At 39.1% G+C, this 22,104-nt stretch overlaps 1 protein-coding gene across 1 annotated transcript in view; it reads left to right on the forward strand.

The window, feature by feature from the left end:
• Nucleotides 1–22,104, forward strand: part of ak5 (adenylate kinase 5) — a 101,437-nt gene that overhangs the window by 19,484 nt on the left and 59,849 nt on the right. The window contains exon 6 of the mRNA XM_005924551.3: nt 15,169–15,360. Coding sequence (XP_005924613.1) covers nt 15,169–15,360 — 192 coding nt within the window. The remainder of the gene's footprint in view (nt 1–15,168; nt 15,361–22,104) is intronic.

Genomic DNA, 22,104 nt, shown 5'->3' on the forward strand with positions numbered 1-22,104 from the left:
TGTGTGTGTGTGTGTGTGTGTGTGTGTGTGTTATGTGAGAATGTGTGTGCGTGTGTGTGTGTAAGAATGTGTGTGTGTGTTACCTCCTGCTGACCAAAGGGTCATAAAAGCAGGAAGCTTACATCAAAAAGCACAAGGATGTGTCTGTAATAAAAGACTACAGCCCCCCACCCAGAACCTGGAGAATCTGGGGAGGGGGACAGTAAAATTCCTTTCATCCCACAGTTAAACAATGTAGAGATGGATGGTAAGCATAGAAATGACAACATTTAACAATTTACTCTAAGACAAATTAAGGGTTTTTTAAGTTGAATTTTTCTTATGTTTTGCTTTTTTTTGGACCCTGAAGTCTGCAAACACTGAAAGATGTTTGATGTCATCTGTTCTTTTACTACATTCCCATCATTATTTTTCATTTATGGTGTTGTAGTACTTGTTGAGCTGATGGCAAATGCTGTAGTCTGATTATTGCCCTCCACGCGATAGAATTATGGGAGGCTAGTTGGCATTAGTTATTTTTCTCAGGTCCAGTTTATTGGTGCTTCCTTTTCCTGCCTTTCTGCCTCTCTCCAGTTTTATGAAATTCTTGCTGACAGGCAGAGTTCAATGTTAAAGAGATCAGTTTTTAAAGGTACTGATTGAACTAATTTGTGTAATTTTTATTTTCTCTTTGATTATTAAAACAGTAAAAAAAAAAAATCATTCAAAATACAACCAGTCAGTGTTTCTACAGTGTCTGCCTTTTTGCTTGTCCCCCACCTAGTGTTTGATATTTGACATTATCACAGACCTCAAGTTCACACCAGGCCCTATCAAGCTTCTGATCAGCTATTTACCATTTTGCTGTCCTGCCACTGTTCAATGTTCTTCAAATGAACAGGTAACAGCTCACTGAGCAGGAACTCTGAAGACGTTCTGACTGGCAGACTGGTTCATGGTCTCTGCATTATCAAACATCTGACCAAAGTAGGAAGTTGATGATGTTTTTTTGGCTTTATCTTCTAGAAACTGCAGTACTTAAAGAAGGAATTTTTATGGGAAATCACAAAATGCTTTGAAAAGCCATCCATCCATCTTCTTCCACTTATCCAATTCTGGCGCAGGAGTCTATCCCAGGGTGAGGCAGGGTATACCCTACAGAGGTTACCAGTTTATTGCAAACACATAGAGACAGACAACCATTCATAATCACATTCACACCTACATCCAACTTACAATAATCAACTAACCTGACCCTACGCTCTCTAAACTGCATCCAAAGTACCCGGAGAGAACCCACACACACACAGGGAGACACCAGACTGGATTCGAACCCAGAACCTTCTTGCTTGTGAGGCTTACAGCCACACCACCATGCTGTTCCCTTTTTGAAAACATCAGGTTTGATATGAAGATGATAAATAGTACAAATATTCTGGAAACACGGACGCTGGGATACAGCTTGTGTATGCTTTTTTTTCCTCTGAGCTTCTAATGGAAAGTCCGGCTCTACAGCTGAGTGGCCAATTGTGTGTCACAAAACAGTCGATTGCTTTTAGTGGGACTAATGCTCTCAATCACTATCAAACTCACTTAAGATTTATCAGCTTTTTAATAAGCGCTGAGTGACTTTTAGAGCCGTTTAGGGCCTTTTGAGGTCAGTAGAAGATAATCCTGACCTTGTAATGTCAGCAATTTTAGCTGCATTACAGGGAACAAGACGGAAGGACAGCAGACTTTCAAGTCCTACTTGGAAAGGATTAACATTTCAAGATGACATTTTACAAAAAAAGAATGATTAAAGTCTCACCTTGTCACCACCAAGTCAGTATATCATACAAGAATATTATATGTTAATTTTGTTCATTTATTTTATTACTTTGTTGGGCCATAAAACATGAGAAAAACACCAAACACAAGATCCTGCAGCTTCATGTCACGTTCTATTATTATTCTGTTTCAGATCGATGATGGTTCAGCTGGACTCTGAATGCAATACTTATTGTGAACTTTGGTTTATGTAGATTGATTCGGAACAGGCGAGACCAGATTTGCAATTCCTGCTCATTTATTTTACAGTATTATTACAAACAGATTGCATATAATTGCCAGCTTGACTCCATTCAGTAGGAAACTGACTAATGATAGACTGATTTCAACTTAATGCCGTTTTATTGCTGTGTTGATGCATGATGCAAGTTATGCGATCAACAGATCAATAAGTTGACCTTGAAGTCCTTGGTGGATGTAAGGCAAATTTTAATGGATTGTTAGCATGACCCCGCTCTACTCATCTTCAAAGTTTCATCAGAATTACTTTAAAACTTTTCAAGCTATCGTGTCAACAGTTACACACACCCACACATGCAAACACTACCAAAAACATTACCTCCTTCTCAAAGGTTATGTTTTTATTGGATGTACCATGAAGATACTCAATGTACCTGAACACCACTTTTAATTAAAAAAAACTTTTTGGCCTTTCTATCAAACATTTTACCGCAAATTGAATACATAAGGCAACCTTTTTTTTTCTTGTTGGTGCTGGAAATATTTTTTGACAATTTATGGAAAAATTGTGAGGTCTAAACAATTCTCACAGTGTGATTTGTTATTTGTCCAGCAACAACTCTGCTGTACCTTTGGACATAAGATTGCACCAAAAGGTGTTTCACCAGGTTTGATGATCAGTGCAGCAGCAAGTGCCTCAATCAATGACAGTATGTGCTGTCGGTGTGTCACGTAAGGAAGCTGTGATGCAGCCTGTGAATATTCTGTAACTATCAAACAGCGTTGGTACTCTCTGCAAAACTGCAGCTCCACTGTGGCACAGAATGGTTGATTAAATTTGTGTTTTTTGAGCTCCTGCAGGGAAAACCAGATGGGACTCTTTTGAAAGCGCCACTTACTGAAAGATAGTGTGGAGCTTTATCTCGTCATCTTTCCAGTCAACACATCCAAATGGCTTGTCATTGTAGACAGCCACAGCCAGTCATGTGGCTCTACAGAGGCTGTTCTCTTCAGTTAGGGTAACAAATGGTCCAAAAGACCATTTCTGTCTCTGGAACTATGTTTTCCTATTGCCTTTTTTTGTATGCAGACACGCAAGGAAACGTGCTTCATACACACTGAAATATGCAAAATTGTATTTACATGTACAGTGAAATAAACAGGCAAATGCATAAAACTGCAAAGAGGTCAAAGCATGAAAGTGCATGAACGCACATGGTTGTGACACACAACAAATGTGCATTAGCACATGAGTGCATGCAAAAAGATATAACCTATAAATACAGAAGAAAGAGATAACCATACTTAATATATGAAAACATGCTTACATGAAGTCGAGCACAAACCAAAACAGTTTTTATTTTGTCATCCCAGACGTCACCGTTTCTGTTTTCAGTTGCATGGCATTAGTCACAGTGTGCTACCGACTCAGTTAAAAACAAGTTTAACACGATCACTGTCACTCTGAGTGTCAAACCTACAGACAATTAGCAGTTCAAGCTGCCGCTCTCCTCGGCTTCAGAATGAGAATCGTCTTTGTTTAGCTGCCTCTGGTCCCACGCTTGGGCTGCACTGTATTATTTGTTGAGCTGACACAGACTTGTGAATCTTGTGAAACATCTAATAAAAAGCATTTCATTTAAAAGATAATACTGAACTTGTATTCACCAAACACACCCTGACATGACTCAAGCAAGTCTGATCATGTCTCTGGAAGTATAAATAAGCAGCTTTCTATTGTTAAATCAACTTACAGGTAAACGGATATGATATATCAATGCTGAGTTTACTACCCGAGCTTCACACTCAGTTATAAAACTACCTCATAGACAGCAAATTTGAATAAAAACCATGATATAAAAGACTATGAAGTATATGAACAGACTAGTTAATTATACCACTGAGTACTCTAATTTTTCTGTACTGTCTTTGGTTTATTTGGGAAACTTACTGTAGTTTAGTTATACATGATGTTATGATACTTTAAAATAGCTCATTAGGAATTAGTTAGAAAATGCTCTGTATATATATCTATATATGAATCATCACTGCTTACATATATATTAATCTTCAACTGTGTATTTTTGCTACTCATCAGCGATAAATGAATTAGGTCGGCCATGGCGCTCTTTAAATTCCTTAGTAACGACTGTAATATAAAAAGTGATCCACAGCTTTTTCTTTCTGCAGCCAGCTGTGCAGAAAGTATCGTAGAAGCATCTTAGATGCTTTAAATATGCACCAGTCAGCCACAACTTTGAAACTGTCCTGGTCGACGCATGGAGACAGGACCTGGGTAGATGCTAAATTAGATTGGGATCTGGCAAGTTTCAAGGCTGTGTCAAAGCTTTGAGCTCTTTGTGGATTTCTCCACTGTTTCAAGATGTATTTCCCCACTGGGGGAGACTGTGGGGTGAGGAACTCGTCTGGGGTATACGGTATGTGAAAGTAAATTTCAAACAAATGCCAGAACCCAAGGTTTCTCAGCAGAGCGTTGTAATGAGATAGTGTTATTCATTGCACTATTTTATATTACTTTAATTTCGTTCAGGTCACAGATTAACATACAATTTAGTTTTGTTTTATATATTTAACTTTAACCTGAAAGTCCCTTAAGATCTTTTTCTTTTTTTATCACAAGAGAACAACATTTCCACAGTTATAATAAGATGATTTTCCAAGTATGCCAGATTTATTGAACAACAAGTATTCAGGCATTGTGAGGGGTTTCTGTGGGCCCATCACAGTAACCACTGTGGATATCTAACCCACTCGAATGTCTTTGTTATATCGTCTTGCCTCTCTGGTTTTTGTACCCTCTCTCCCTGTTGTTGTGAAGAGGCCAAGTTTGGGTGTAATAATAGCTCATAATGAGGTTGCTGTCGTCTCCCCGGTCCGCTGCGCCTGACAGCAGATTCCACTCAGTACGTGCTCCCTGTCTGAAAGCTGCCTGAGGAAACAAAACACATAAACAAGAGGATACATGTGGCTGGCTCGTGTAGAGAATCAGTGCTAACCAGGCAACACCCACACAATCACATACTCCTCCCTTCTTTGATACACCTCAAAGCTGAGCTATAAGTGTGTTTCCAGCTGTTCCAAACATGGAGCAGATCACATCTGCTAATGTGTAAACAATTCAATAAACTCACAGTCACTGGCTAACTCATCTATGTTGCCACACATTTGTGTGTTAATAGGCATTTTCACATTCACGGCCCGGAAGTCGTATAAATCACCGCTTTTCATAAGCAGCACTCTCTGAAATTCAGTTAAGCTGATTCAATTTTTTTTTATTGTCAGAATGTTATTTAAGTGTCATTTAAAATAGCTTACAGCGGTTTGTAAAGGGGCACTGCTGTTAGATCAGGACTAGAGAAAGTCTACTGGATGTTACATAAGTTAGATATCCATGCAGCTTTGTTTATAAGTGTGTCTTAGCAACCGCTCAGAGACAGTTCATAAAGTCATTAATGATTGGATGTGAGCTGATGACCACCTAGATATTAATGCAAGCATGCGGCAGGCCTGGGGTATACAATAACCAGTATTTGTTTTAAGGCTTGAAGCTTTTATTGTTATGATCAGTGACCAGACTACAAGCCAATTCAATTAACTTCTCAACTGCATTTAAGGTGTTTCTATTTTTCTATAGTCCACTTTTCAAGAGTAAAATTTCTTAGTATTTCATTTGAATCCTATTTAACACTTATTAGCAGGTGTCTATTAGTGCAGTGGATCTGTATGGTCTATGGATGGACTCCACCCACTTGTCTAAATCTAGTCTCTTCTTGCCAGTAGGGATGTTTCACTAGCAAGAACCCCAACCCAAAATATGAATGATACTCATTTATTGATGAGCTACAGGAGAGGGTAAAGTATGGCAGAGGTCTAACTGAAAATCTGTAGTGGCTCCCAGCCTGGCAAATTTCCCGATATGTCTCAGAGAGGCTGACAAAAAGGGGAAAAGTGAAGGAAGGGTGAGGCATACAAATGAGAACAAATGGGTTTGTGGTGCAATGAGTTTACAGGAATTAATGTTTGAGGTTTGGTGCACTCTGGTTTGTTTCCCCTTGACTCTAAAGAGAATGATAGTCTATAAAATGAACCAATGTTATTTAGTTAGATCATAGATCAACAAGCTGACAGACTGAATAGACGTCTCTTTGCAACCAGAGGAGTCACCGCCTTCTGACTTCACTTTTCAGACATGGAACCTTTTTATGTTAAACAATGAATCATATTTCCTCGAAGGTATTCCTTTAGGTCTACCCTTCTGTGGACTGTTTATGGGATCAACTCGAGGATGTCATTTTTTATACATTACAACTTTTTACACTGAAAGAAAAAAATAATGGTGCCTTTCATCAGAATCAGAACACACTATTAATCCGGAAGGAAATTATGTGGTTACAGTTGCTCCAAGACAATGAGTACAGCAACAAACTGAATTAAATAAAAATATATATTTGAAAATTACAAAATACAAGAAATAGCTCTAATATATACAAACAGCTCACTTATAAATATCCAGAATATTACAAAGATTAAATATACATTATTGACATTTTACTCTAAACTGTAAATCTATGCATTAGATGGGGGAGTTGTACAGGGAGAGGGCCACAGGCAAGAATGATTTCCTGTGTCGTTCAGTGGTGCATTTGACTTAAGGGAGTCCAGTTCCATCCCCACAACATTAGTGAAAACTTCTGAAGCCAGCAGGTCTCTGTCCAATGGCTGAAGTCTGTGGTGTAGAGGGTGAAGAGGAAAGGGGAGAGGACGGTCCCTTGTGGTGCCTCTATGTTGCTGATCACCTTATCAGACACACAATGTTGAAGACACACAAATTGTGGTCTTCCTGTCAGGTAATCAACAATCCAAGACACAAGAAAGGCATCCACCTGCATCGCTGTCAGCTTATCACCCAGGAGTGTTGGCCTGATGGTACGAATGCACTGGAAAAGTCAAAAAACGTGACCCTCACAGTGCTCGCCGGCTTCCCCAGATGGTCGTAGACACGATTGAGCAGGTAGATGATGGCGTCCTCAGCTCCGAGACGGGGCTGGTAAGTGAACTGAAGGGGATCCTGATGTGACCTGACAATAGGTCAGAGTTGGATAAGGATGAGTCTTTCCAGGGTCTTCATGAGATGGGAAGTCAGTGCCACAGGTCTGTAATCCTGGGAGACACTGGGACGTGGCGTCTTTGGTGCAGGATACCGCATGGATTTTTTTCTTTTTTTCTAAATCAAAAAATATATAGCTGAGTTTCAGTTGCCTTTTCAGCATCTTTACATAACTTATTTGACATCATTCAGCGGTCACATCAGAGCACAATGTAACTCACATGTCATGTGCAGCAGTTAACTATGACATCTGGGAGCAGTAGGCAGTTTGTAGCCAGTTTGTTGGAAGTGTTTAAGCTGTGTGTGAGTAGATGCACACACTCAAGTGTTTCAGTTAAACATCAGTTTAGATTGCAATAACCTCATATTAATAAGAATAATATTGGATGATGTTTAAGCATATTTGGATACTATTGCTATATTATTATTCTTGAGTTGATCCTACCCTGGGTTCCCAGCATTCTGCTTGGCTTAAAAGCAAGAATGTAAATATTATGTTTAATGCTCTAAATGAATAAATGGAAACATCCATGATAGTTTCTGTGTAATAAGCAGTAAATAGCTGGAAAATGCAAAACCGCGAGTTTCTATTTACCATGTAATAACCTATTAAAGCAAACTTTAATGTTTGACAATTACCTGGAAATACCTGTGGTATTTCTGTGTATTCTGGTTTGCTTTTAAGCAAAGCAGAATGCTGGGAACCTAATGTAGGACTTATTCAAACAATATAATATAGTACTACTATCCAAATATGCCAAACACAGAGAGAGAGGGAATCATTCACACTCACACTAATCACTTATTAACCTAACCCCACTAACGTCTTTGGACTCTGGTAGGAAGAAAGTGGAATTTAGTACCTTCTTACTATGAGGCAACAGTGTTAACCTGCTAACCACTGCCGTGCTGCCCCATGCAACAAAAAAAAGAAGCACTTTGTCAGACACTTTCCAGATGGTGTTGTAAAGTACTAACAGTAGTTTTGAGGCGTCACGATGCGGCTCAACTTGTTTTACATTACAGTGCAGTACCACCTAATGTGGTAGTACTCCATGCGGCTGAACGTCCCATGATGTCATTTGTATATGAACGTCCGAAGAAATATTTTGAAAGACGATGAGAAAACCTAAAGAACTCAAGACCACAAAGATGCTACCTAAGACTTCTACATATAGACATGGACAAAACGTGGACAAAATATGAAGGAGTATTTTGTATGGTAAAAGATGTACATAGGTATTATATTATTTAGTTAAACCATGACATCTAATTATTAACTGTTTATTTTATCTCAAAGATTACAAAATAGATATCCCCAAATTATTTATTTTTTTTATCTCAAGAACAATTCAAAAACCGGATCTGTCAGCTGCGAACGTCTGCTGGATATCTTCACAATCGAGTGGCTAAAAATGTTTTTTATTTGTTACATTCTTCCCTTAAAGAATATTTTCCCTCTGCCAGTACTATACAGCTACACCTAAAACTGCTGTAAAAGACTTATGCAAGCCGTCGTATCATGCTGCTGCTAAACGTCCCTGTGAGGCTGCTGAAGATTCGAAACTCTTTATAATCATTAGCAGCACAGCACTTCTAGACCAAGAGGGCTTAAAAAGAGAGAAGAGAGGAAAAAGGTTTACTTACTGAAAGAGACTGCTGTGATTAAAGATGAAGGAGGAGGACGTAGAGCAAGTTATGCACTCAGTCACAGAGAGCCTGGAGACTCCAGCAGTTTGGATTGGTGAGGCAGGTAGTTTTAGCTCACAGACACAGATATTGATAAAATGACTGCCTAACAAACAATTTAACCCAGTGAGAGTTGTTGACAGCAAGGATTTACATGAATGTTGTGTGAAAAATATGAACCAATAGTAGAGGTGAGTGTGTTTACATGGACATGGCTATTTCGGGAGTCAAATACAGGATTTGGTCTAGGACTAAAAAACACACGTCTCTTACGATAAACAAAGAGCTGTTTAGTTATCGCTCTTTCTGTGCTTGATACTGTAATCGTACGCCTGAAACTGTGTACTTGATCGGTGATTCGCCAATCTGATATCATCTTTTACCCTCTCTTAAAAAACTCAACTCGCAATAGTAGATTTTTTTGGACACTGAGGTTCACAAACTAAGCCTATTAAGGTTATACGAATTGTCTGAAGGAATCCATATAGCACCCCTCCCTTCGAGACCGTCTTCCCCTTACGAGGAATTTTAATTGGCTGCCACTCATAAATAGAAGGTTGGAACAGCAGGTGGGAGGGGCTTCTGCACTCACAGCAGTGGGGAAACGACTGTCTGAAACCTTATGTTTAAAGCAGCCTGAAGTCTGAGCTCTTGGTTTACAGGGATTATCTGCACAAACACTGATCTCGTTATTTGAGACATTGCACACGTTTAATATGAGTATCTGTAAACTTTGATTACGTTTGATCTGGTTGTAAAGAGACCTTCAAAGAGATAAAATTGACTCTGATACTTTCAGACAGGCTCAGTGCTGCTTTGAGCTTCATATTCTGAAAGGTTCAGCACTTTATTTTCAGATCCCACATTGCCTGGGAGCCTGTGAGCTTGGGGACAACTGAGTGATCCTCTGAGGGCCTGCAGCATCCATTTTCATTACTCACCCCATGCTGCTACTTTGCCCTTTTCAGCATCACAGCAGCCATTTATGGGCAACTCCTCTGGGCCACCACAGCAACCCTGCTCTCTTTATAGCCGCCCAGAGAGACCATCTATCCCTTCATCAAGCCATTTAGCAAATACTCCTATTGAGTATGAAAGTGCCAGTCTCTTTATTTGCCACTGTCAGTTGGCTAGGAGAGGTCCCTAAATCCTAAACACACACATCTACCTATTTATCAGCTTTGGTTTGAAATAGTCATGGAACATCAATCACAATTTTGGGTGTCTACCGTAAGTCTCTGATTGTTTATCGATCAGTTTCCTGCATGAATCTTGTCTCGTAAATCCATACTCATCCATCATACCGGGTATTTAAAAAGTGCAAAAAGAGCAGCAGCTACACTGCAGTAAGTGCTCGTTCTTATAAAAACAACAGAGAGAAACTCAACTTTCTGCTCTGAGAATAATTAATTTCTGCGTATTACAAATGCGCATTTCTTTATCTTCCTCCTCCTGCAAGACAGAGACTTCCCTGGTCTAAGGGGAAGTAAAAGAAAAAAAAAACCTAACAGTAATTATGTAATTGTTCTTTTAGCAAGCTTACACCGCTCTCCTCATCCGCAGCAAGAAAAAAAAAATCAATTTGTTTTCTGTGAATTTCCATCTAGACACATAACCACTGTGAATATGCAAGATAAGTGGGTGGGTGGCATTTAGAGAATCTGCACAGGTTACAGTTAAAGACTGAAGTTTCTTCTTTGTTGGCATTATAGTTTTCTGTGTGACTCTCAGACAAAATCAAAGAATACGATTTTCAAAAGGAATATCACTGCTGGTTATGAACCAGGTTAATGGTTGCAGAAATCATCTTTTAAATAAAAGCACACGTACTTTTGACAGCTTTCTGTTCTATCCCAGTAACAGATTGATTAGTTGAACTCTTTGTTTATTGTCTATTAAAAAAATCTTAAGGAAAAGTGTCCAATGTTTGATATTTCATGGGTCTCAAGAATTAGATTTTGCTGCCATTATTGGTCTTGTATACACTCATCTGTGTACGATGACCTGCAAAAATTCAAATTAAGCATGAGAATGAGGAAGAAATGTAAATAAATGACTTTGAATGTGGTTGCTGGTGCTGGACAGGCTGGTCTGAGCATTTCAAAAAATGCTGATACACCGGACACAACCATGTCTGGGGTTTAAAGAGGATGGTCTGATAAAGAGCAGCAGTTCTCTGTGTAGAATATCATCTCTGAACTTGTAGTTAGTCAAACTTTTAAGCAGATGGACTGCAGCAGAAGAAGACCACACCTTGTTCTACTCTTATCAGCTAACAGGAAACTCACACAGCTTCAGCAAAACTAGACAACAAAAACCTAAAAACAAGGCCTGGTCTGTTAAGTCTTGATTTTACAAAGCTCAGTTCATCTCAAGATAGTTTCTTAAATATGACAATGAGTTCACTGTACTCAAATGGACTCCATAGTCACCAGTATCAGTATTATTTTTACAGCACCAAATCATAATAACAGTTGCCTCAAGGTGCTTTAAATTACACTCAGTCCAGTACATTCTAATAAGGTGTACTAAAGTGCCCAATTTGTAAATATAATGGAGGGTGTTTCAAACACACATGCAGTAATTAGAATTTTGTAACTCTTGATTGGACATGAGACGTTTAAAGACAACCACAATGTTCTTAGTTGGCATAATTTATTGTGCTTTATAGACCAATTATCCAATGAATCAAGGAAATAACTGCAAGACTCAGTATAACAATAAAAATTAATGTTAACTGAGGTTCAGCAGAATACACTCAATGAAAAATTAAAGGATTAGCCCATTATGCAATTAGTTAAATAAAAGGAAATGAAACTGCAACTATCTTCAATTCATCATTTTTAAAGAAAATAAAATGCCAGCTTTAGTGTTCCTGGAAAATCTTTTGGGTTTTTACTTGAGATGCTGTTGGACAGCTTACTCGTTTTGGTGACTTTTATAGACCGAGTGATTCAGCTGCAATCGGTTGCCATCCTCCAGTTTCTACAGTATATATGGTGACATTTATTTAAACTATGCAGTCTTGTTCTATTCATTTAGACAGGTTAGAAAGCTCCTGGAGACGTCAAAGATTTAAAATTTGTTCCTCTCCATGAGAGATGCAGGGCGGATGGAGAGGAAACCACCCGAGAACAATTGGGTCTATACAGACAGATGGAGACGCCTGATAGTCTACAGCTACATATGTTTAGAAAGGAAGAGGAGAATGAAATTAACTCAAGGCAGCCAAGTTCACTCTGGACTGGAGCCCATATTCAACTGTTTCTTTGTGTAAGGCAGTATTATGTGAAAAAGTATGAAACAAGATTTTTCATTTAAATGAATCAGTTTCTTATCTCAATAAACCAGAAACAAAACCTAATAAAATGGCACACAAATCCAATCACAACAAACAAACAAAAATCCTTAAATGCTAAAACCATTTGTTAGCATACAGCAACAGTCTTATGTACCTTCTGTGATAGATATTAACTTTCCATTGCAGCACAACAGGAAGCTGCGTCAATTGCGGCCATCGTTTTTTTCAAAACCTTTTTTTTTTTTTTTGGATTTTGTTGTTGTTTTCCCTTCAATCGAGTGCATTTAGCAGAACATCCCTAAAAGGTTATTAGCAGTGATGTTTGGCACAGCCATCAGGTCAGCATCAGCCTGCTTATGCACCTTATTTAGGACTCTGTATGAGTGTGTGTTTGAAAGAAAGCCTCCACATGCTTCCTGGCCTTGAAGCAAAACAGATAGATTCACTTACTGAACTGCCGGCATTAAAACAGCCTGACATGATGTCTTTTTGCTCCAGTCTGACGTGAGGACAACCATTTTAATAAAGATTTATCTAAAAACGTTCTCGTAGCAAACAGCGGCTATAAGACTCAAGCCTGAGTCGCACTGCTGGAGTGGCATGTGCCTCGATAAGCATCGTCGTTCAGACTATTTTTAGTTCTCGGGCATTGTGCCAGATAAAATGCAGACTCTGGATTGTTCATCAAGTCCATTTCATCAAAGTGAAACACAAGCTGGAGGAAACTAACTTATAAACTCCTGTGCAGGCTTTATATAGTGCAAGGTTCCCACTGGTGGTGGGTTGTCAGGTACAAGACGAGGAGGATATTTAGCACTTCTGTGAGTCACACCTGAGGAGGTCAGAACTACTATAGAAACTAAATTGCCTGACTTTGATGATGCTTTACGTTATGCAGATAAAAGTATCCTTCAGTGATCTTTAAATGGCCGGCAGATAGGGTATGTCTGCACTTGTTAGTTACACACTTTACAGGGTGGAGTAGCTGTTAAATGTGTTTTAGTCAGTACCTAACATTTTAGGCACTTAACTATAGAACTTTAACCTAATGAAGACTTAGTCTTCTTTTAAATAAGAAGACGCTCTGATGATTTCTTGTCAATGACAGCCACATTTTGTTATACTGTATGTTTAAACACTGCTCAAAAACACAAAGTCAGTTAAATTTTAGGGATAGTCCTGTCCTGCTAGGAAGCAGGAAAGATTGTGAATCCATTTTACCTGCTTTGCAAATGAAAGTGACAACAGGTACAAAAACAAGGACATCCCCAAAAAGAGAATGGCCTTGGAGGGAGTGCAAAAGACCATTGCTTTCTCCTGACTGATATTTTTTCTAGTTTTTCTTGGTGCTACTGTCCTTGTCACTACTGATGGCATGAAAATGAAACAGTATCTGAAGCCCACAAGACAGTTTGGCTAGAAAAAAGTACACAAGTTGCCTGCTGGATTTTATTTTGTAGGGCTTGAGTAGTGCTCCAAACCTTCGTGTGACAGTACATACTGTAGCTGCTCTGCCTGTGCAGCTTGAATGAGCATTACTTTGCTGCTGTGTCTTAAGTGTACTTTCAATTGCACCAAAGCACATGAAATTGATCCAATATGGTTTATAACTGTGTTATCCCTGAATTTTAACTGCTTAGTGTATTTAGGCCTTATGTACTCACATGACAGTACTTCATTGTTCTGGGCACATTGCAAATAGTCACCTGCAAGGACTATGAGGCAGGCATACTCATTACAATGAGCTGACCGACTGTACATAGTGACAACTGCAGCATTTTGAGCTAAAAAGAATAGCTCTGCTTACACTCTCCTTTTTTGGTTGCAAGGTTTAAATGACACAAATTCAGTTGGCACACTAACCTTTCTTTTTCTATTACAAAACAGGTCATGAGCACCACAGACCACATCCTCTAAACTGAACGTTGAACTTTGCAATAATGATTTTTCTGATGACTTTTCTGTTTATGCACTGGCTGCTTGGATGTTCTGTAGCTGGGCTGTTGAGGCAGACAAATTAAAAGCCTGATAACCACAAAGAGAAGTTGAATGTGATCGTATTACTCCTTATTTGCAGTCTTATTTGTTGTCAATCATTAGAAACAGCATAAAAAAATCTAAATCAAAGATGATTTTGTCAAAAGACCACCTGCTGCCACCTACTTTTTTTAAAATAAATCGAAAAATTCATGGATAACAACAATCATTATATTTAACCATTAACAAATATCGCTTCAATAAAAGAGCTTGTCCATACTGGCAGACTAACCATTAGAGAAACATAAAAAAATATTTTGGTAATTACTAATGGCATTAAAACACTCAGTGGTGATCTATATAGGCAAATGTATGCAAGAGCAATCATAGTGTTGTTTACATATGGCTGATATGGGGTTATTTATCTTGAACTGTTAAATCCAAACGGGCTCCTGTCTACACACAGAACCACTGACATGATTATGAAAACTGCTGCTTGTTGGATTATATCTAAGTCCCTCAAAAAAGATGCTAATTTTTAGCTGAGTTTATCTATCATCCTCCTCTGTTTATTACACAAAAGCAATAATGCAAAGAAAAGCTTTCTGAGTGGCAGCTTATGTGCTCATCTTCTTTTGAGGGGGGACAGTATTAACCTGTCTGAGTCATAATCCCACCTGTATTAAAACCGTGGCGTCGCTGGTGCAGCCGCAGGCTATTTTCTACGTGATAAGCTGAAATCCTCAAGGCAATGAATTCCAGTGGAATTCAAGTAGATTTAATTCAAAAGCAGGAAATATTTCTGTGTACACACACTATATATACCCACTGTATATATACTGTCTCTTCAGACCTTAGAAAGATGAGGTCTTTTATTTTTGAATGAGTTGCATTTTTATCATTTTGACCTGAGTGAACTGAATTTAAAAATGAGGCTGACCTGAGTGGACCGCAGAGATTTGAAAGAGTCAGCACTTCTGAGGTTCCACAGGGTCAAATTATGGCCATCACATATAAATGAAGACTTTTATGAGAGGTAAAGTATTTACAGTATTGGTTAATATATTCTCGTCTCTCCCGCTAGATCTGTACTCCTGACCTTGTGGTGTTCCTGGCCTGCACTAACCACCGTTTGAAGGAGAGGCTGCAGAAACGAGCCGAGCAGCAGGGACGGCCTGACGACAACCCTAAGGCCATTGAGCGCCGTCTGACCAACTTCAAACAAAACACCATTCCTCTGGTCAAATACTTCCAGGAAAGGGGACTTATTGTTACGGTAAGGCTGCCGAAAAACCCATTTTTAGAGAAATTACACTCATACAGCACTTCAAACCAAAGGATGTGGAGATCAGGGTGGTGGTGGGTGGGTGAGCACGGCTTCCAGCTGGCACAGAATTGACATTCACATAATCATCCATCCATTCGTTATTTTTCTTAACTCCTTACCCAGCCCCAGTTTCCACGAGAGTTGGAGCCTATCCCAGACACCGCACAGTGCTCTCACAGAGAGACGCAACCCTGTATGGTGACATCCACAACTACGGCCAATTTAGAATCACCAATGAACCTAAAACTGTTCGTTTTTTGTGGCAGTAAGTCACAGCTATGCCAAACCCATATAGAAGTGCAGATGGAGCCAGAACCAACCTCAAAAGTTAACCATTACATCACCTTGAATCACCTTGAAACCCTCTTGCTTAAGTGTCAAAAATAGATTATTATTATCATTATTATTATTTTACTCCCATCATACATTTTGGGGGGCTTTTTTTTACAGATTTTTGAAGAATGTTGAGCATGAGCTAGTAATTTCATTTATTTGTAATTTCAAAAGCACTCTAGCAATAAGGTGAAGGGGTTTTTATAACTGCAGTTTAATTGGTAGCCATTGAGTGATGGGTGACTAGCAGGTACACGTGCCTCTCCAGCCACTTCTCTGTTATTTAACCCTAATGGCTTAATCCCAGTACACATCATTCATCATGTATGACTGCAGGCAATTTAAAAACCACAGCATCTGATGAGACTGTTCCCACTGGGCAAGTCTTAATGCCAGGTCAATAAAATGAAGAAAAAGTTCTCTTTGGATGCAACTGGGGGGAAAAAGCTATAGTTTCCATGATCATAAACAACAGGGCTGAGCAAATGCCATTTTTGTTCTAATGAGGTTGCTTGGTAAAAACTCTTTATAAGAGGACTTTATTAGTCCTCTTAAAAGAAATCCACCTGATATTTGTTAAAACAAAGTCTGTTAAGACAAAGTTGTTGAGACAGTGTGCACAAAATTAGAAATCTATTTAATAGCTGCAGAGATACAGTCTGAATGAAAGGCCTGACCATGCTTGGTAGGTCAGTGTTATCCTTCTGTCTGACGGGGCTTGCCTGGATGCATAGATGTAGGCCTGTGCATAGCAATTTTGTTAAAATGACCCAAGATCTTGATTGTCATTCTTACCACACTCACCACAGCAGGAGCGTGCATTCAAAGTCAAGTACGTTTCCAACCTGCGTCAGTTAGTTTCTGATTGTTTGGAGCTGAAATCCAGACTGCTGCTGTTGAAACAGAGATTTCAGTGTTAACTGGAGACCTCTGGGATATCCATCTGATTGTGCGGTTTGGTGCAAAGTGGCATTGAGTTACCCTTGGCATGTGTGAGTTGAGTGCAAATAGAGATATTGGCTCCTGCAGTCAGCAGCCCACTCTTCTGGTGGGAGTCTTATTGATCTGTCTGAGTGTCAGCTCAGTGTCGTCTTCTTTGTAGCAGAGGGAATACTGAATAACTTCTCTACTGTATTATTGCAAGAAAGAGACTTTATTTGCATTCGTATGGATTTGGATCTTTGTCTTGGGATGTCTTCAAATCAAATGCATACAATAACCTTCACTGGATTTTCATATCAACACTAAAAAGAAGGCTTATGTAACTTTTTCTTCCTGTCACCTCAGGTAACAGTGAAAACATCAGTGTCATTAAGGGGTTGGCTCTACACATATTCCCATTTAATTTGCTTGCTTTGTTCATTCATGTGTTATGTTTTTCCAGTTTCTTAGCATGCTATTTTTATGCTCTGCTTATTTTCTTTTTGTCTGGCCAGCTGTTCTGTCTCATCACACTTCTTGAATCTCATTTCTGATTCGTTGTTGCTTTTTCTCTCTTTTTCAATCGCCTCTGCCTGCACTCAGCGAGCCTGTTTGTCAGAGAGATAACAGGCTTTTTGTTTGTTTGTTTCAAATCCAATAACCTGCATTTCTTTGGACTGTGGGGAGAGGGAAAGAAGAGCAGGTTTTAAAGTATTCATGACTTCTCAATTTTGCATCTTGTCGACCCCCTGTGTGCAGTGCGTTGTTGTGCTGCAGTCTTCTTGAAAAATGGTGGAAGACACATCACGTATAAGGTGTCATTAATACATCTGCAACGTGGATGAAATGGTATGGTTGCAAATCTGGCAAGTTTTTAATGCACTGTGCGCTGGCACCCATTCCAGTTCGCATCATTTTCACTACTGAACGTTCCCCATCAGAGGCCTAAGGACGGTACAGTGGGACTCCACATTTACAGTTTCATCAGGGGAGACAATTTCATGGTGCTCAGCCTTGTGACAGTAAAAAAAAAAGATTAGCACAGTCCTGCTCCTGGTCAGCACCATGCATGTCACTGGGATTGAAAACTGTGGACTCATTTTGCTCAAAGATGCTGACAACTGCTTTTACTCTCTAGTGATGCTCTTGCTTACAAGCAATAACTTGAAAAACTTTCCGATGCTACTTAAGAAAAATAAATGTCAACCAGAAATATGCAAAAACATAACCTACCTCACTTACCTGTAATAAAAGCAAAATGGACAATTCCCCTGGCTTTGACAAGGGGAAACCAGAGCATAATGTAAAAGTGACTCCCTTCTTCCCCACTTCCTGTGAAAGACCAAAATAGTAAACACAACATTTTCAAAACCCTTAGTTTACCTGGATGCAAGCCCAGTAATCCAGGTAACGAAATCAAAGAAAATTAGAAGTTATCTCGTCACCTGGATGCAGCATTTTCAGTGAAACGAATGTTTCATCACTCATCCAACTGACGTCTTTGGTCTCTCATTATTGAGCATGCATCAAGACACCTAGTTTACCCACCACCAAAAGAAAACACAAGACCTTTTACACTTCTCCTTGACATAAACAGGAAGAAAATGTGTTAATAAGAAAGTTTTCCCAGACCAGAATAATAGGGTCTCAATTCAAAGTAGGTACCCTAAGTTTTCAGCCAGACACAGAAGAGGGAGGAAAAGACACTATTCACACACCATCAGTTTAAAAAAAAGGTCATAACAGCTGCTGAAGATATCAATACACTTCATAATATTTTCCACTTAAATAACAAAACACCTCCCCCCAAAAAACCCCAAAGATGAGAAAAAGGAGAGAAAGGTGTTAGAAAAAATAGCAACATGCAAAATAGTTACAGGGTGTTTTGTTATCACTGCTACCAGCATTCATGTGTCACAGCTGCATGTGTTGATTTATTCTCAGTGGTGGCTCTGCTCCCTCAGCTTCATAGCTGCCTGCCTGTGTGGTCAAAAGACCATCAATACCTAATATAGATTTATGCCCCAACTACTTTAATCATCACCAAAGGCTGATATTGCCCAACTGCATTCTGTGGCCTACTTTTGTCCTAAAACACATTAAAAAAAAACTTTTCATTTTGAAGTTAAATCCTGAATCTGTTGAGTCACAATACACAAACAACCCTTGTGTCCTCATTTTTCATCAAAGTGCTGCAGACTGAGTACCTAAGAAAAGCTCTAGATAAAAAAAAGAATCTTTTTATATCAATGCAATGCTTTACAGAAAAAAATGGTACATACCAGCGTTAAAACTCTAAGAATGGGAAATAGCAAAGGAAAACTACAAAAAAAGGACAATAATAAATTGCTTTGGATAGAGTGCATTAAAAACTTGAACCCATAGTGTGGACATGTAAGTATGTCTTAAATAGCAGGTAGCATTGAGACCGTTTGATGTCTCCAGTCATCTAGATACAACTAAATAACACCAGAAATAAAATGTTAAGAAAAATAATAAAGGTTTGTTTAATCTTGCCAAGTTTTTTTCTGGTTTGATCACAGAATAAAGCATTCAGACTTCACAATTCTGTGTAAGCACCATGAGTCCAGCAGGAAAAAAGAAAACGTGTAAACAATTAAGAAAGTTAAGCCCGAGCACGGCTCAAGACTTAGCATGCACATCCACATCTCATGTTATACTTTTCCCAAGTTTTAGATCTTGCAAAGAAATTCTTCTATTTTCTGCTATAGTTCCAAAGTGTAGTTATATTATACACTATATTTTACTAGGAACTGACCTCCCAGCCCATTGTTCCTTCAGTGGTCATTCTCAGGAGCTCAGTCATTTCCAGCGTGGTACCGTAATAGGATGCCACCTGTGCAACAAGGCCAGTTGTGAAATTTCCCCACTACTAAATATTCCACAGTGCACCGTTATGCCAGGCCAAGGCACATAGTACGCACTCCTAAATCTTGTGGAAAGCCTTCACAGAAGAGTTGAAGCTATGATAGCTAAAAGAAAGAGTGGGCCGGCATCATACTAAACCCTATGGACTAAGAATGGGATGGCGACGAGTGAATATTTTGAACAATATAGTCACTGAAACGAGTCAGCTCAGTTCTGGTAACTAAACAGGACGCTTCCTTTGGGAGGTTTTTGGGGCACACCCATTTTCTTGAGCGATCATATACATAAGTGTGGCCGCAAAGCATATCAGTATGCTCTAGGACAACCTTGGAGATGTGACTGGGGAAAAGGACATCTGAAATACCATGCTTAACCTGCTGCCCCCGTTATCGGACTTCAGATAAGTGGCAGGAAATAGATGGAATTGTAACTCAGACTTTAGAAAAATGTTTAAGAAATGACCTCCAAATCATTTAGACTTGAATGAAATCCATAACTTCAGATATTAGGTTAAAAATATGCTTTTGATTGTTTTTCTATAAGTACATTTAGTTTAAACATCAGCATCTGTTCTTACGTTAAACTGGATGAATTTTCTGCTGCCTGCCACCTCTCAGTAAATCCTCTACATCTTCCCTGCATTCCCAGTGGAGTCGCTTTAATTAAGACACACTGAGCTCTGTGTCTTTTGAAGCAGGAATGTGATGTTTTCTCTCAAACTCGAGAGATGTTTTTTGAAGGCAGTCTGAGCAGTAAGCTCTTTAGTTTCTCAAGAAAGTAGATTTTGTTTTAAGCTTCCTTTTTTTTTGCTAACCAAAATAACATCCCATACAATACTATGAATTACAAGCTGGGGAACCACAATGAACCTCAGTGCAACTTAATGCTACTGTGTCAACCAAATATGCACCAAATATAGGCTCATTTAAAAAACAAAAATTAAATCAAAGGGCTACTGGCAAAATTGCAAACTCAGGGCATCAAGCAAGTTCACAAACCAGTGGGTGACAGCTACATCCATCTTTTATATACAGTCTGTAAACCACCTAGAAAAGATACATGAGGTCAGACTTGCTTACTGGAACACACTCCCTCTTCTAGCACCAGTTAAGTTTAGGACCAGTTGTGACAGAAGAAGGTAGAAAGTCCAGACTGAAGAAAGAAAAAGTCAGGTTCAGTGGATCGGTTCAGAAATACTACTACTTACCAAACCATGATTATTACTTTAATGATGAAAATGATGTTTATGTATATTTGGTGTTGTTCACTCCAGCGCTTATGTTTTCTTATGGCCAGGATAATAGCTGTAAATGGACCTCTCTGGGTGCACTGTCCTTATGTGGTGTGACAGTTTGTGTTTTGTAAAAGACTCCTTGGGAATTATCAGTTTCTTCTGTGAATAGAAGAAGTCTGCAGTCTCTACAAAAGTAATTTGAAACTTTTTTTTTAGCTTATTGATAGTTTGTCCCTTCTCTGTCCCCACTTCCACTGTGATGCAGCAAGGTCAACAAGCTGTTAAAGTGAGTCTCAGACAGACTGCACGTCACTCCACCTTTCCGTTAAGCACATCTTTAGATGGTTTGTCAAACCATCTTTTCAATCGCACAAGCTTAAAGACTCAGAAATCAAAGGCTGGCAGAGTTTGAAGTGCTTTTAAAAAGAGAGACATCATCCCTCCACAAAAAGTGTTGAGGAGTTCTGGTTGTTCAGAAGAAACACTGATGAAGAGCTCAAATAATAAATACAAGTTAATTCTATCTTCTCAGCCGGAGCAGGTCTGTAGAGTGGGTTTGTCTGTTTTCCAGTGACATTTGTGAAGGATGAAAATGTATTTTTCTCTTTAAGCCTTGACCTTTTGTGCTCCACTGAACCAACATAATCTGAGTATAAAGAGGCCAAATAGATCTTTTATTCCATTTATCTCAACAGCCCCTTGTATCACGCTTAAAAACTTACAGAGACAATAGAAAGCCTTCCAGTTAGCTGCCCATCATCAGCAGGCTACAAAATCACAATATTTTTAGCCACATGAATTTTGCTTTCATTGATTTTTAAAATAATTTAATGCCAAAGTCTGATCAGTGTGCCGTGCTGGGGTTGCTTAAATTGGGATATATAAGATCTGGTGACTGCAGACAACATCTTAGTACAGAGAACTCATTGTCACTCATTACTGAAGAAACCAGTTTGAGATGATCTGAGCTTTGAGACATGGCACACTACTGTTGTGGACGTTTTCCATTAAATAAAGCCTACAGACGAGCGGTGAGCGGTAGCTAACATTCTTTAATCCAAACACACAAAGAACAGAAAACCAAGCTTGTGGAGAGCCTACATGACCGCGGGGCAGACGGTCAGCAGAGTCTCACCTGACCCTAGCATGGCTCTCAGTTAAATACCTTCTTCAGGAACAAAAGGCAGTACACAGCTGTTTCACACCTTAAGGTTCACACTCCCTTGCTACCTCCCAGAGTCCTCGAAGAGACAAAAGACTCTTCCTGTGGAGTGGTTTGCTTCCCACCACTTCCTTACTACTTACAGACATGTTAA

Source organism: Haplochromis burtoni, unplaced genomic scaffold, assembly GCF_018398535.1.
Source record: "Haplochromis burtoni strain Fernald_Lab_line unplaced genomic scaffold, NCSU_Asbu1 Contig_78, whole genome shotgun sequence".
Classification (NCBI taxonomy): domain Eukaryota; kingdom Metazoa; phylum Chordata; class Actinopteri; order Cichliformes; family Cichlidae; genus Haplochromis; species Haplochromis burtoni.